This window comes from Poecile atricapillus, chromosome 17, assembly GCF_030490865.1.
Source record: "Poecile atricapillus isolate bPoeAtr1 chromosome 17, bPoeAtr1.hap1, whole genome shotgun sequence".
NCBI classification, from domain to species: domain Eukaryota; kingdom Metazoa; phylum Chordata; class Aves; order Passeriformes; family Paridae; genus Poecile; species Poecile atricapillus.
The window spans coordinates 6,653,390-6,667,869 of NC_081265.1; the positions used below are offsets into that span (position 1 = coordinate 6,653,390).

The window sequence follows — 14,480 nt, forward strand, 5'->3', positions numbered from 1 at the left end:
CCTCCTTGAAGGCACATCCTGAGGGAAGGATGTTCCTCATGGCACATTTCTGAGCACAATTATAGTAACTGGTCTCTTCTCTTGCTGCAGCTTGCTAAGTTTTCAGAGGACACTCTCAGCAGCTACACAGAGATGGTATCTTCTCAGGTACTATTATTATGAATTGTTTTCCTCCATCTTCACTGCGGAACTTCATGATATCCTTTCCCTTCCTCTCTGATCTCCTGCTTGTTGCTAGATCCTTTTTACTTGTGTCAGTTGTCCATTGTCATTCATTTGTTACTTTAATTTGCTGTGCATGCAGGTTGCATGTCTTCCCCTTCCACCTCCCCATGTAAATACTGCTGTGCTGACCAGAGATTGAGGTGACCTCGATACTGAGTCCAGTTGTGCTTTTCTGAATATTGCAAATTATTTGAAATCAGTGTTTTCTGTCCTGGAGACAGTACCTCTTTCAAGTCCTGTTCCAGAAGTAAAACAAACTTTGTATGGTGTGTGTTTGAAAGAAGGGAAGTATTTTGCTTGTACCAGAAAAACCTTGTTCAGGTGAAAACTAACACCCAGAGGGAATGGTGGTGAGCACCCAGACCAAATTGCAGAGAGGACTGCAGAATGTTCAGGCTTTTTAAAAGTCTGATCCTGCTCCATAGGCTTCTTATCAGGCTTAAGCACATTACCAGTGCTTCCAAAGCTGGGGCAATTAAACATTCAGGAGCCCTTTTTCTGGGGAAGAAACTGCTCTGGCCTCTCTATAAATTGCATCATCCAGATTAAACAGGTGGGTAGAGGAAAGATACTTCTCTGTCTAATCTGATGCTTTTAAGATTCCTCTTTCTGTAAGGAGGCAGCTGGACTCCAGGAGTGATTAAAAATCCCTAGATGTAAGATATTCCTGTCTCTTTGCTCCAGTCACTCAGAGGAATGCACATGGATGCACATACGTTTTCTTTGCTAAATATTTTGTTGCCTTTCTGTGCCAGTTCATCATTTAGCTGAGGTGTTTTTCAGATATTAAATGGAAGTGATTTTAGATGACCTGCCTTATTCCAAAGATCTGTTTCTTTCCTTTTGTAAAATTTTTGCTTAGAAGAATCTGGTTTAAGTAAGAACTTTTTTTTTTTTTCTTGATGATAGCTCCAGATTGTTTTGCATTTGAGTTTACTGCTGTACTAGCCATTAGGATCCAGGGAACATGATTTGAGGAGCTTTGGGGGGAGTGCTCTGCAGTCAGAGTATTCCAGAATAACAGCTAAAAAGCAGTAAAATAACAACAGTAATTCAATCCTGGTTTTGCTGGCTTTAGGATTGCCAGAGGAAAACACACAGCTCTAGTGCTTGGATTGATTGCTGCCATCCAAACTCCCTCTGAAACATGTTGGTGTGGAAAACAAAGGGTGCCAACTGGACATTTTAATTTAGCAAATATCCCCTTCTTTCTGTTCCATTACAATTCCTCTGTAATGATGGAGTCGTCAGGACACCTTGGCTTTGTTTCCAATGTTGTCAGTGCCTCAGTAAGTAACCTTGGGCCAGTCACCTCACCACAGGGAGCCCATCCTTCACCCAATTTGCAGCACACTGGTGGGAAACCAAAGGCCTCAAACCCCACAGTCCAAGGGGTTGAGTTACTTCAGGATAAAAACACCAAGAGGTGACAACAGACTCACTCAAAATGAACTCACTCCAGAATTAATTTCTATGTTTTTGAGTGGACAAGAGGTAGTTTCAGTGAATTCTCAATTCAGCAGTCAGACTGACTGTTAGCAATCAGTGGAAAGGGGAAGAAATGCTTTTCCCTGGAGAACACCAGCACTGTATCGGGTAACAGGTTCCCACAGAGACTGATGTCTATCTTACAGTGTATCCCTGTGTTGAAAGTGAAAGAAGGTAATGTCATACTCCTGTTTTCCCTTCTCCCTTCTTCCACTGAAAGAGTCTCTAACTGGCTGATGTCCTCTGCTTCCCTCCTCAGGAAATGATACGTTGTATCTGGAGCCACTTCCTCTGTGTTTTAAAAGGCAAATCCCCTACTCTGAGCTTCACTTCCAGCTTGCTCCACAGTCTGGGATCTGTCACTGTGAGTATTGCTGGGTTGTCAGAAAGAGGAGCTCTGTGAGGATGTTTCATTTGCATCATTGATGTTATCCTTCCCTGAGCACAGACTGTTTGCAATCAGTTCACTGTGCTGGAATTAGAAACCCTTCAGGCACCTGTCTTTGTAGAAGAGTTTATAACTGTCTTGTCATATCCAAGCACATTCACATGCTAAAACAATGGTTTGAGATACTCTGTGACATCTGACAAGATGTCTGTATTTTCCAGCTCTGGTTCTGGTCAAATTACCCTCTTGATTCCTGTGCAAGAGCCAGCTGGTTTGGGTCCTGGGAAGGTACTAGCTGCTGAAATAGGTTGAATAGTTGCTTCCTTCCCTTGGTCTTCATGCCTAGTTTTGCAATATGCTGAAGTAAAATTAGTGTTAAACAACCCATAAATCTTGTTAAAGCAAGGAATTCTTGGATTTCTTGGAGTGTTATTAGGTGCAGTTTCTTAAGAGAGAAAGTTGGTGAAGGAGAGACTTGTCTGTCGTGCCATGTGTTTAATAAAGTCATGATATTTACAACTGCACTGAGATGTTTTCACTAAGATTTTTCTTTCTTGGGGGTGTTGTGGGATGTTCTAGGTGCTCTGCTGTGTAGACAAGCAGGGGATTCTTTCCTGGCCAAACCCCAGCCCAGAGACTGTTCTGTTCTTCAGTGGGAAGGTGGAACCACCTCATGACAGCCACGAAGACCTGACTGATGAGCTCTCCACACGGTCCTTCTGCCATCCTGAGATGGAAGATGAGGTGAGTGATCCTTAGTCAATAACGTAATGTGTTGGCTTCAATCATAGTTTGACTGAAACACAATGTGATATTCTAAAGGGGCCTTGTAGAGAAGTCCTGTAATTCTTTGCTTAAAGATGAAGAAGCAAGCAAGGATCCTTTTCTACAGAGTCCTGAATCAGCAGTGCCTTGTGTTCAACTGCTGAATCACCACCCTTGGCTCTCTTGGTCTCCCACAGCCCCATGAAAGAGATGCTTTGCTCTCTGGCCCCCTGGCAGACACAGTGCACATGGCCAGTGAACAAGAGAGGAACAACTGGTCTGGTGATGCTCCAAAGGCTCCTGAAGCCTCTGCCCACCGGAAGCCGAACAGCAGAAGCAAACATCCCTCTGGATCCAACGTGAGCTTTAGCAAGGACACGGAGGGTGGAGAGGAGGAGCATACTCAGGTAAGACTTACGTGAGTGGCACACAAGTGACACACTTACCTGAGGGGCACACAAGTAGGCTTTTGTGGAGCTGTAACACAAACTCAAACCCATAGAATCCCTACTGTTGGGGAATTTAACTGGGAATTCCCTGCAGGATTCTAGGCTCAAGCCATATTCACTGTAACCATCTACAATTTCTCTGCCTGTTGGACCAGGTTGTTGGGGACAACGAGGTGTTGGCTTGTGAGGCTGAAGACTTTGTGTGTGACTACCACTTGGAGATGCTCAGCCTGTCCCAAGACCAGCAGAACCCTTCCTGCATCCAGTTTGATGACTCCAACTGGCACATGCACCTGAATTCCCTCAAGCCTCTGGGCCTGAACGTGCTGCTCAACCTGTGCAACGCCAGCGTGACTGAGCGGCTGTGCCGCTTCTCCGACCACCTCTGCAATATCGCCCTGCAGGAGACTCACAATGCTGTGCTGCCTGTCCATGTGCCCTGGGGCCTCTGTGAGCTTGCCAGGCTGATAGGTGAGGAGGAACTGGATGAACAGACAAGGAGAAATCAGAGCTGTCAATAGGCACTTAATCCTTAGAGAACATGAGAATATTTCCCCAGTCCCATTTGCTGAGGAGGTGGAAATATAGAGCTGACTCTGTTGTTGTTTGGTTGCCAAAAGAGTTTATTAAAGAGATGGCTTTTGGCAAGTTATGACATTGTCAGTGCTATCCAAGGAACAAATGTCATCAAGGATAGTGCCAGCCAGCTCTGGCTAAGCTTCATATTCTTCTGGTGTGAGTCTGCCAGTCTTATCAGGAGACAAAGAATACCTGCTAATGAACAGATATCTGGCCTGTCTTTACAGTAGGGCTTTACAGGGAGTTTGGGGATAAATGATGTACCTCAGCTCATTTTACAGATGGGAAAATGGAAGTATAGGGGCAGTAAGAGGTTAGAGGTAACACTAGGATTAAAACCTGGAAACCTGAACTCACGTCCATGCTTGTCCTGTGATGTCACAGTTACTCTCATCAGTGAACAAGAGCAGGAACTCTGTAATTACTAATCTAATCATTTTGAGGATGTTTTTCATCCTAGATCTTGAGCCATATTTACATAGATGCACAGTGAGCACCTACCAATTGCTGGGGAGGTGTCAGAATGGGCACAGGCAAAGTGGGTGGCACAGAATAAGGAGAAAGGACTTTTTTCTTGCATTGATTAGAGCCTGATTTTCCTCCTCTTTGTGTTCATATTTCAGGTTTCACACCAGGTGCTAAAGATCTTTTCAAGCAGGAGAACTATTTGGCGTTGTACCGCTTGCCAAGTGATGAAATGGTTAAGGAAACCATCCTGGGGAAGCTTTCGTCCATCACCAAGAGGAGACCCCCCCTGAGCCACATGATTAACCTGTTTGTGAAGGACACCACTACCAGTAAGGCTGCCTCTTTTTCTGGGCATCCACTTGGCACAGGGGGAGCTTTTCCTCATAGAGCCCAGAAAATGTAAGGCTGGAAGAGCCTGGAGTTCCTGTGGGGTGATGCCACCACTCTGTCCATGGCCAGTGCAGATATGATTAACAAACCTCAGTGATCATCTGTGGTGTACTGAGGGGGGGAATTATTCCCAGCCTTGACTCGCTCCAGAATAATAAATATCTTTTAAAAAATATTGTAGATAACACATAGTAGATCTGTTTTCTGGGAGCAAACAGCATTGCAGAGCATGGTATGGGTTTATTGAGTTTTTAATAGACTTCATGATGGTAGTGAAGCTAATACTGCACAGGGTTGAATATCACTCTGGGTTTTAGTTAATAATTCTCATCCTTTCTGATAAATCATAAACTAATATTTTTTTGTGAGTTGTCTAGTGTATTACATTACACACTCCTATATTGCATACTAATAAGAAATCACAAAACTTCCATGCAAACTGACAGTGACCATGAATATAGAACTGAAGCCATACAGACTTCTCCACTCTTTCTACTCCTTCCTACTCTCATAGGAATGGGCTGGGATGGAAAGGATGTACAGCCGGTTGAGGTCTTAAAGCACCTCAGAAAGATTTAACAGCTTGCCTGTCAGAGCTTTTAGTCTCTTTGTAATTCCTTAAATTGACTGAACTTGGCTCTCTAGAGTTGACATATGTTCAGTATTGAATCTGAAATATGATCATTGTGCTGGCCAGAGTTTTACCAGGTTAACTGTCTTCTCTCACCCAGTTCTTCTTAAATTTTTATCTTCATCTGGGAAGGAGCTTTTTCATTTGTTCTGATTGCTGCTATCTTGCCTTTGTAAGTAGGAATTATTTTGATGCTGAGATTTTTAGTGTAGAGAAAAAACCTTTAATGTTGCCTCGTTTCAACTCCTTATCCTCACTTTTAAACGGTTTAGGTTAGAGCCTGGAGCTCAGACAAATAGGTGTGACCTGGATTATGCTGTCTAGAGTAAATTCTTAGAGGAATTTTGCCAGTTGGGTTTAGTTAACCATTGGAACACCTCTCACACAATAGTCTTGTCCCTTGAAATTTCCTAAAAGGCTGCCATTTTAGAACCAGAAATACTGGATTGTGTAGATAACATTGGGTGAAGTCAAATGGCTCTGTTTATGCAGAAGTCAGACCATATGATCATAATTTACCTCTCTCCACACATTATTTGTGAATAAATCTATGAATCCTCCCACTCCCATGACATGCTGCAGTCAAAGCAAGATACATAAATTCTACAGCTATAGCAGAAATAGGAGGCAGATTATCTGTGTGTTCCCTTACTATTCCATTGAAATACATGTCTCACCATCTGGCAGTGTTCATCCCAGATCCATAGTAACAGCATGGAAATGAGGTGCTCTCTGGCATCTTCCGCAGAGTAAAACGGCTTGATACCATCTCTGTCTTTCTCTGCTGGAACTGCACTGCTCTGTTCCTTTTGATCTGTCTCCTTGGTTCAGATGGAGCAGTTTGGTTCTTCCCAATGAGTCCCAGCAGCCATGAATGGCTGATCATACCCCCTGACCTATTCATTTGTTTTTTCCCTTTTTGCTAGAGCAATCCTGGCCTGAGAGTTCATGATTTGGGAAAGGCTGAGCTCATTTTACTGTCAAGGACAGCTCAGTGAACTTCTTGAAGTTTATGGTGTCTGCAGTCACTGCCACTTTCTCCTTAGCAGGGCTGTGGTGTGGGATTCTGGTGGGAATGAATGGGAAATGGATTGCAGTTGCTATCAGGCATGAACGTGGGTACATCTGTGCATGTGATTATTACAAGCTCTTGCTCTGTGTCCAGGACATAGGTTTTGCATGGATAAACATCTTTTGTTCCCTCTTTCTGAGCAAGGACTATCTGACTTTAGGAGCAAGGTGGGAAGGATTAGGTGTTTATACAATAAAATTAAACAGAGCTGTGCACAAGTGCTCCTTTGTGTCCCTGAGACAGACTCCTTCTTTCACACACAGCTCTTATTCGTCTTGGAGGTTTGTTATGCTGATAAACTTGGCTTGTGATGACTATTTATAGCAAAAGCAGAGAGCTGCTATGTTTTGGAAAATCCTCCAGTATTCCTGAAGGTCCCTGCCTGGTTTGTGTTGAGGGGATATTCTTGGCTCTGGATTTCACCAGCCAGTCAGCAGTCAGGAACAATGCCTGCAAGAAGCCTTTGGGCTCATTTTTCTTGGCAGTGGTGGTTTTTTTTTGGTTTTTTCGTGGTTTTGGTTTTTGTTTTTTTCATTAGCTCAGCTTTGAAGCTGTTGGGGGCAAAGAGAGCAGCTGGAGGAGGGAAAGGAGACTTTACGTGCAGGAAATGTTAATGGGTTGATACAAATGAGAAGGAGCAGGAGGTGTGGAGTGGAGGCAGCCCCACATCCCTAAACTTGTGTCCTGTCACTGCGACCTGCATCAGGGATGTCACACACCTCTGAGAAAAACTTTTTAACACCTCTGACTACAAGAGGGAATAAGAGATTTTGAGTCTGTATTAAAAACTAAAATAGGGGGAGAAAGAAAAACAGGACAAACTGTGGTGTCCATTGATTTTTCAGTTCTTCCCTAAAGACAACACAAGTTACTTTTTTAGAGTTTCTTATTGAACTTTTGAGTCTCTTGAACTTTTGACCCATCCTGATTTAACAGATTTTCAGGGTGAAAATGTGAAACAGGCTGTTATCTGGCAGGTCACACCGTCAAATTGTCTTCTGCTACTTGAATGAAAAGTATTCAAGAATAGCTCTTACCCTTTAGTTCCATGTCTGGCCTAAAAATGAATGCACTTTGCAGTGTAGGCAGACTTTGATCCCCGTAGGCTCATCACTGCTGCTTGTACTTTCATGACAAGAGGCACAAAGGAATTTCTCTTCTTCTGCTCTGTGGGATTCAGGAGCAAGGCATTATCCCACCTTTATAAGAGCAGGATTGATACACAGGGTAAGGGGAGAATAGGAAGGGACTACATGGCTTACATTTTATCACTGCCTTGTTTGAAGCCACAGTTAGACAAAGGGCAGCTGCAGGTGCATCATCAATCCTGAACAATTTCTTGATAGAGACTGAAGACTTTCAGCAGGGGAAAAGGGAATATCTGGAATGCATCAAAGCATTTTGTGGGAACACTCATGTTTTAACAAACAAGGGAGCAGCTGGTGTGATATCCCCTTCCTGGGAGCTGTATGTGTGATACTGACTCATTGTTCTCCTACACTTCAGGCACTGAGCAGATGTTTTCTCATGGGACAGCTGACATCATCCTTGAGGCCTGCACTGACTTTTGGGATGGTACCGATATCTACCCCCTCTCTGGCTCTGACAGGTGGGCAGTTTTCTCATTTGGGGCATTCAGGAGCTGCAGGTGAAATGCAGAGGGAACCTGGTCTCTCTGTTAAAATTCTTTTCGTGATGCTTGTTAAGCTTTTTAAGGGCTTCAAGTAGGTTATGAACATGAACCATCTCTACTTGTAATTAATTGTTATCATAGCAATGTAAGAGATTAGACAGCAACAAGCATTCAGTTAGACTGGAAGAGCAAGCCACTTCTTACTGTATCTATTGGGATATTGTCCTCTTTTAAGTGGATTCTGACTGTACTGTGTAGTAGGACTAAATTATAATCAGGTCATGCTGGTGGCAGCAAATTTTTTGTTGTTTTTCAAGAAAAATGTGTTGTCTTACATGAAATGCAAAATGATCAGTTGTGCCTGAACCAGTCCACACAATGCATCACACCCTTGGACTCCTGCTGCAATATCTGACAGTTTGTGCTGTATTTTCATCTACAGGCTGAATTGCTGTTCGTATTGGCACAGCAGACCAGTAATATTTAGTTTCAATGACTTTTCACATTGCTCTTCTAAATCTGCTTATCCTCAGGTGTGAAAAAACTGCCACTGATCCTTTTTGGAATATTGATCATGTTACAAGCAAATTATTTTTTTTTTTAAAAATATATCTGATGCGTAGTCTAATTTGTTACCTCTTGTGAATTCAGCTTAGAGAAGGAACTTTACCTTATTTCAGTGACTGAATATTGACTAAATACAGCTTCCAGGACCCAGATTCTGAAAGGGGACAGGAGAAAAGTCTGCTCCTGCAACTATCTCTGCCATAGATCCTCTTGTCAGAGTTGTCAGTTCCCTCTTTGGTGTTTATCTCCCTACAGATAAATTATGTCTGATAAATTAAGCTTCTGCTGTCATGCAATAAATTTCTTTGGAGTCATCTGGCAGCCATATTAAGCATATTATATTAATAAGTGTATTTGAAGAGCTCTGTTCATGCCCATCAATCTGATGAGCAAACAGAAACATTCACCACTGCCTCTGCTGGAATATATGTTCTTGTTGCCCTGCAGCTTGGAGAATGCAGAAACAGTAGGGAAAGGCTTCTTCAGACTTTCCAACCACTCTTTATGGGAGACATTTTTCCAAATACATGGAACTACAGCATTGCTGTATTGTCAGAAACATGGCACATTTTTGCTAGCTTTGTCTGTTTTTTTTCTCTTCCACATAGGAAGAAGGTGCTGGATTTCTACCAGCGAGCCTGCCTGTCAGGATACTGCTCTGCCTTTGCATACAAGCCAATGCACTGTGCCTTGTCCTCCCAGCTCAATGGCAAGTGCATAGAGCTGGTGCAGGTGCCAGGGCAGAGCGCGATCTTCACGTGCTGTGACCTCCCTGGGACCACTCCCATCAAACAGAGCAGCCGGAGGAACAGCTGGAGCTCAGATGGTATGTGTGTCTGCAGTCCTGGCTGCAACCAGGTCTGCTGCTGGCCCAGGGGCTGGATCTGATCAGTCTAGAGCTGTAAGAACATTGTTGTTCAAAGCAGCAGATGGAAACTTGGAAGGAAGAGCTTCTGAAGTAGATGCATTTTCAGAGGAAGTAATGATGTGGCAGCTGGTAGGGGTATTTCTAGCTAAGTTATTGAAGCTTACAGAGAAATTCTTCTTGTAGGAAGTCTGTTTTTAAAGCAGGCTACAGAGAGTCAAGACTCCTGGGTATTTCAGTACTTGGTTTGCTATTTGTCTGATTTTATGGAAATCCCATGTGATGGGCTTTTCAAAGGATTGAAATGTATAGTGCTATGCAACTGTTATTCCTTGATGGATTTTGTTGCTGTACTGAAGGAACTGATTCCCACTAGATGAACTGTACATCTCCTTCAGAACAGCAATGGAGACTAAGAAGCACATACCATTAGCATAAATCCAGGAGGCTCTTTTGGAAAACCAGTCTTAACCTCTTTCTCTCTTGGTCTCCCATTCTGTAAAATGTGACTAGTGGGGTTTCCAACAGCTAGGAACAGTTATAACTGTTTTCAGAATACTTTTGAGTCCCACCTGTGGCAAGCCTTGCAACTGTGTGAAGTGTTTTATTATTTTCTTCTCCATGCTGCATCCAGCCCCCATCCACCACAGGCTGATGTGATGGTGAAGGAACCCTGTCAAAGAGCCTTTGCAGGCTTTTTGGAGTGTTTGCAGAGAACATGATTCAGTTCCTTTGCATCAGCCCCTTGTGGTATGATGCCACTGTGCCTCAGCTAGACTCACCATGTTGTTTTGGCACAGTAGGATGTGTTTAAAAGAAAATGTACATGTGAACATTATGCAGTACACATCCTTGACCTTTCTACCTAAATTCCTTGTGACTGATCCCTGCCTTCTGTTTTATCTTTTTCCTTGCTTGCTGTTTCCCACTTGTGTTCTTGGTCTCCTATGTGGGGATGTCCTGAAACCACTTCTGTGACTGGGTATGCTGGGACAAATGTATGTCTCTTCATCTTTCCTCCTGTGTTTGTGTTCCTGCACATTTCTGTGTCTGGCTGCTGTGTCCTTGGGTATCACCTTGGTGGCCTCCCCACCACATGTCCTTTGTGTGATGTGGCCCCTCATGTCTCAATGTGACTGCGTGTTGTTTGCATGCCTGAAGAAGGGATTGGGGAAGTGATGGAGAAGGAAGACTGTATCCAGGCTCTGAGTGGACAGATCTTCATGGGAATGGTCTCATCTCAGTATCAGGCCCGCCTTGACATTGTCCGCCTCATTGATGGATTGGTCAATGCCTGCATTCGTTTTGTCTACTTCTCCCTGGAAGATGAGCTCAAAAGCAAGGTAAGCTGTCTTTGCTGACCCCCCTGACCTTGCATGGCCCCTGGTTGTCTGACTGGAGAGTTTAGCTCCAGTGCAATCTAAGGTTAATCTCATTCAGCCCACTAATGAGTCCAGAAGGTTCCTGTGCTCCCAGTATGGCATCAGTCTGCAGTGCTCTGGCCTGGGCAGCCACTCTAAAACCCTTTGTCTGCTCACCCACAGGTGTTTGCTGAGAAAATGGGTCTGGAGACTGGCTGGAATTGCCACATATCCTTAACTCCCAATGGTGATGTGCCTGGCTCAGAGATCCCCCCCTCCAGCCCCAGCCATGCTGGCTCCCTGCACGATGACCTCCATCAGGGTGAGAACTGTGCCTTGGTCACTCTGAATGCCATGTGTTTCCTGGGGGGTTCTTTTAAAGCCATTCATTCCTGTGTCCACACCAGACACTTGATCTGTCTGAGCTTTGAGCACACAGCTGGATGGCCCTCAGGTGTGTGTGTGTAAGTGACATCACTTCACATTTATAGCCTTTCTAGCCAGCCAGTACCAAGTTTTTGGAAACAGACATCCTTCTGTGCACCAGCTGCCATGAATTTATGTGCTCATGAATGCTTGTGTCTCTTTCTGGGAGTCAAGCCACTGAAGGTCCCTTGCCTGTGCATTACTCTTTTTCTCTTACTTCTGGTGGGATTTCTTTATTCTCTTCCCCTAGAAGGACAGCAGAACAGATAAAGTATCATGTCTCAAAAGAGCAGAGACTAGGCTCACATATCTACCTCTGAACAGATTAGTAATCTAAAAATACTGCATTTTAGATGACTGAGTGGGAGATCTGAGTGTTGCTAACCCAGAAAATCAGGCTTCACGTTTCCTGGCTTCTGCAGTGCCACGTGCATGTTCCACGTGGGTGACACAGAGGTGGCAGAGGCAGGTTTGTGATTGTTGTTTATGCTGCTTCTCTCTGTTCCAGTTTCTCGAGATGATGTGGAGGGGCTTCTGCTGATGGAAGAGGAAGGGCACTCGGATCTCATCAGCTTTCAGCCAACAGACAGTGATATCCCCAGCTTCCTGGAGGACTGTAACAGGGTGAGGGCCCCTTTCCCTGTACACCTTCTACTGCTGTCATGGTCAGGAGTGTCACCTCATTACTCCCAGAGGAAATTTCTCATTGAAGGAGATTGGTTTATATTGGAACCCCTGATTTCCCTCACCCTCCTTCAGCTTGGTATCTAGAGCCTGGGATCTTCTCAGTTACTTTCTTAGTTACTTTTGCTGAACAGCTCTTTGCTTTGGAGTTCAGGAGTGGAGGTTACCAAGCACAGGGTAACCTTGAGAGCTGCATCTCAGTTCCTCTGGGTCCCATGGGCTGGGCAGGGAGTGGGAACATCCCCACTTTCCATGCAGACAGAAGAAACACTCTCTCCTCCAACTGTGAGCCACAGACTGGTGCTGCCCTGTGGTCAGAATGTGAGACAAGCCCTTCCTGCTTCATAAAGACTTCACATGCTCAGCAGACATTACAGGCATATCAGAGATACAGATTAAAAAAAATCTTTTAGGCCTGGTTTTAGAAGGCAAGACCCCTTCTTGCCTTGCAGATGTGGCTGCAACTGAAATAGATTCAGTTGCTGGAAGACAGCAGATGTGTCTGACTAGACTCTTCACACAGGCAAAAAGTCCTTAGAAATCCTTGGGCACAGGTTTGTCACACCAACCTTACAAACTCTGAGGGCAGCTTGGGAGATCAGTGTAGAACTTTGTCAGAAAACTTCTGACAGTGGCTTGGGAAAGCCAGTTCTATCTGCAGGAACATGAATTTGTATCTGATCTTGAAGTTGCATAGTTCTAGGAGTCATCATTCTCATTTCAGCAATTACCTCTGAAATGCCTCTCTCTCACACTCCCTGCTTAATCTGTCCTTTCTCTTCTTCAGGCCAAACTTCCCCGGGGGATCCACCAGGTGAGGCCTCACCTGCAGAATATTGACAACGTGCCTTTGCTGGTGCCCCTGTTCACAGACTGCACCCCAGAGAGTAAGTGGCCTTTCCTACTCCTGTCCATGAATTCCTTTCCCAGCTCCTTGGTCTGGCTCATCCAAGTGTGGACATGGGTGAAGGGAAGGAGATACATTCCAGAAATCTAGAAGGACATATTGATATTAATTATCTTCTGTTGCTACCTGTGGGGAGCCAGGTGTTAACTGAATTTTCATGCAGCTGTTGCCCAGCTGCTGAATTGGGCTGAGAACCACTCCTTTCAATTTGCATTCATAAGAGACACAAAAGCAAACATACAAAATGTTACTGCCTTTCATTAAATAAGTGTTATCAACGTACCAGGAGACTCTGATCTCTGCTCACAGCTCTTACATAACTCGGAAATCACTTCCCAGAAGAATTTTCCCCTGGCAGTTACTGTTAACAACTTCTGCTGCTTTACAGTTTTTGATTGCAGGAAACAGAAAGCACAAAATTTCTCTCTGTCTCTCTGAGGTATTACTTAAAGAAAGGGGCTGAGTGCTCAACTGGCAAATACCTGCCAAGTCTCCAGTAAGTGTGGAGCATAATTATGATTTGCCATTTTAGTACCTCTGGCCACAGTTTCCAGTGTGTCAATCACAGTCCAGTCTGCTTTCACACGTAGTTCCCAAATTTCCTCTCTCTCTTTGACAGAAGTGGCAGCTCCCCACATCTCCCAACCCCTCACTGTGCTGCAGGTCTTTGTGCACCAGGCATTTAGTGAAGGTGTTTACAGGGGAATCTGCAGAGGGGAGCCTTGAGGTTTTTTGCCTGGAGCATTCTAGAAAATCCATATATACACAGAGCACTGTGCATGGAGCTACAGAACTGAAATCAAATCAAACAGTAGCTTGGACATAGATCTATCTATCTAATGTATAAGATATTATATAATAATTATATTATTATATAATAATACCCTTATTGATAAAGGGTTGAGGTGGTGGTGGGTGGGAGTGCAGGAACAGGGACTGGCTCTGAGTATGGCTAAGTGTGGCACTGCTTTTGGAGTGGTTTGTTACATTCCCTCCCTTCCTTTAGACTTGCAACAACACTAGTGATGTGCTGCTGAGCAGAGTTTGAAACACTGTATTTATTTTCAGTTTGAATTATTTAGGTTTATTTCATTTCTTCTGTTTTCTAACAAGACCATTTGATGCTTAAGCTGTTTTATTCAGCCAGGCTATGCCTACAGCTCTGGTCTGAGAGAGGTGTGCTGGAGATGCACACCTGGGTCATAGTTCTGTGAACCACAGATCAATTCCTGCAGTGACAGGTATATAGAGCACCTGGTCTGCAGTTAATTAACTATCTAATTGTGTGTTTTGGCTGTGGATCTCAATGTACACAAGTGCATTTGTACACAAGGGGCAGTTTTAATCTGCTTGTTATCCAGATTAGAAAGGGTGTGAAACATAGTATTTTTGTGTACATAATGACATAACACACTATTGCTCCTTCTGTCCCTGTGCAGCCATGTGTGAGATGATCAAGATCATGCAGGAGTACGGGGAGGTGACCTGCTGTCTGGGAAGCTCTGCCAACCTTCGGAACAGTTGCCTCTTCCTGCAGAGCGATATCAGGTGGGGCAAGGTCTATTCCTCCTTCAGCTGCCTT

The 14,480-nt window shown here is 44.2% G+C and overlaps 1 protein-coding gene across 4 annotated transcripts in view; it reads left to right on the forward strand.

Moving 5' to 3' along the window:
- The window catches only part of TMEM94 (transmembrane protein 94), a 73,430-nt gene that overhangs the window by 35,424 nt on the left and 23,526 nt on the right, over positions 1-14,480 (forward strand). For 3 of the 4 annotated variants that reach the window (XR_009279068.1, XR_009279069.1, XM_058852693.1), the window contains exons 11-23: positions 91-147; positions 1,973-2,077; positions 2,681-2,845; positions 3,064-3,273; positions 3,471-3,786; positions 4,518-4,691; positions 7,962-8,064; positions 9,264-9,481; positions 10,682-10,863; positions 11,065-11,203; positions 11,816-11,931; positions 12,779-12,878; positions 14,338-14,446. Coding sequence is in view for 2 of the 4 variants with exons in the window: in XM_058852693.1 (XP_058708676.1) it covers positions 91-147; positions 1,973-2,077; positions 2,681-2,845; positions 3,064-3,273; positions 3,471-3,786; positions 4,518-4,691; positions 7,962-8,064; positions 9,264-9,481; positions 10,682-10,863; positions 11,065-11,203; positions 11,816-11,931; positions 12,779-12,878; positions 14,338-14,446 (1,994 nt within the window). In the remaining 2 variants the exon portion in view is untranslated. The remainder of the gene's footprint in view (positions 1-90; positions 148-1,972; positions 2,078-2,680; positions 2,846-3,063; positions 3,274-3,470; positions 3,787-4,517; positions 4,692-7,961; positions 8,065-9,263; positions 9,482-10,681; positions 10,864-11,064; positions 11,204-11,815; positions 11,932-12,778; positions 12,879-14,337; positions 14,447-14,480) is intronic. The other variant, XM_058852694.1, reaches the window with a different exon arrangement.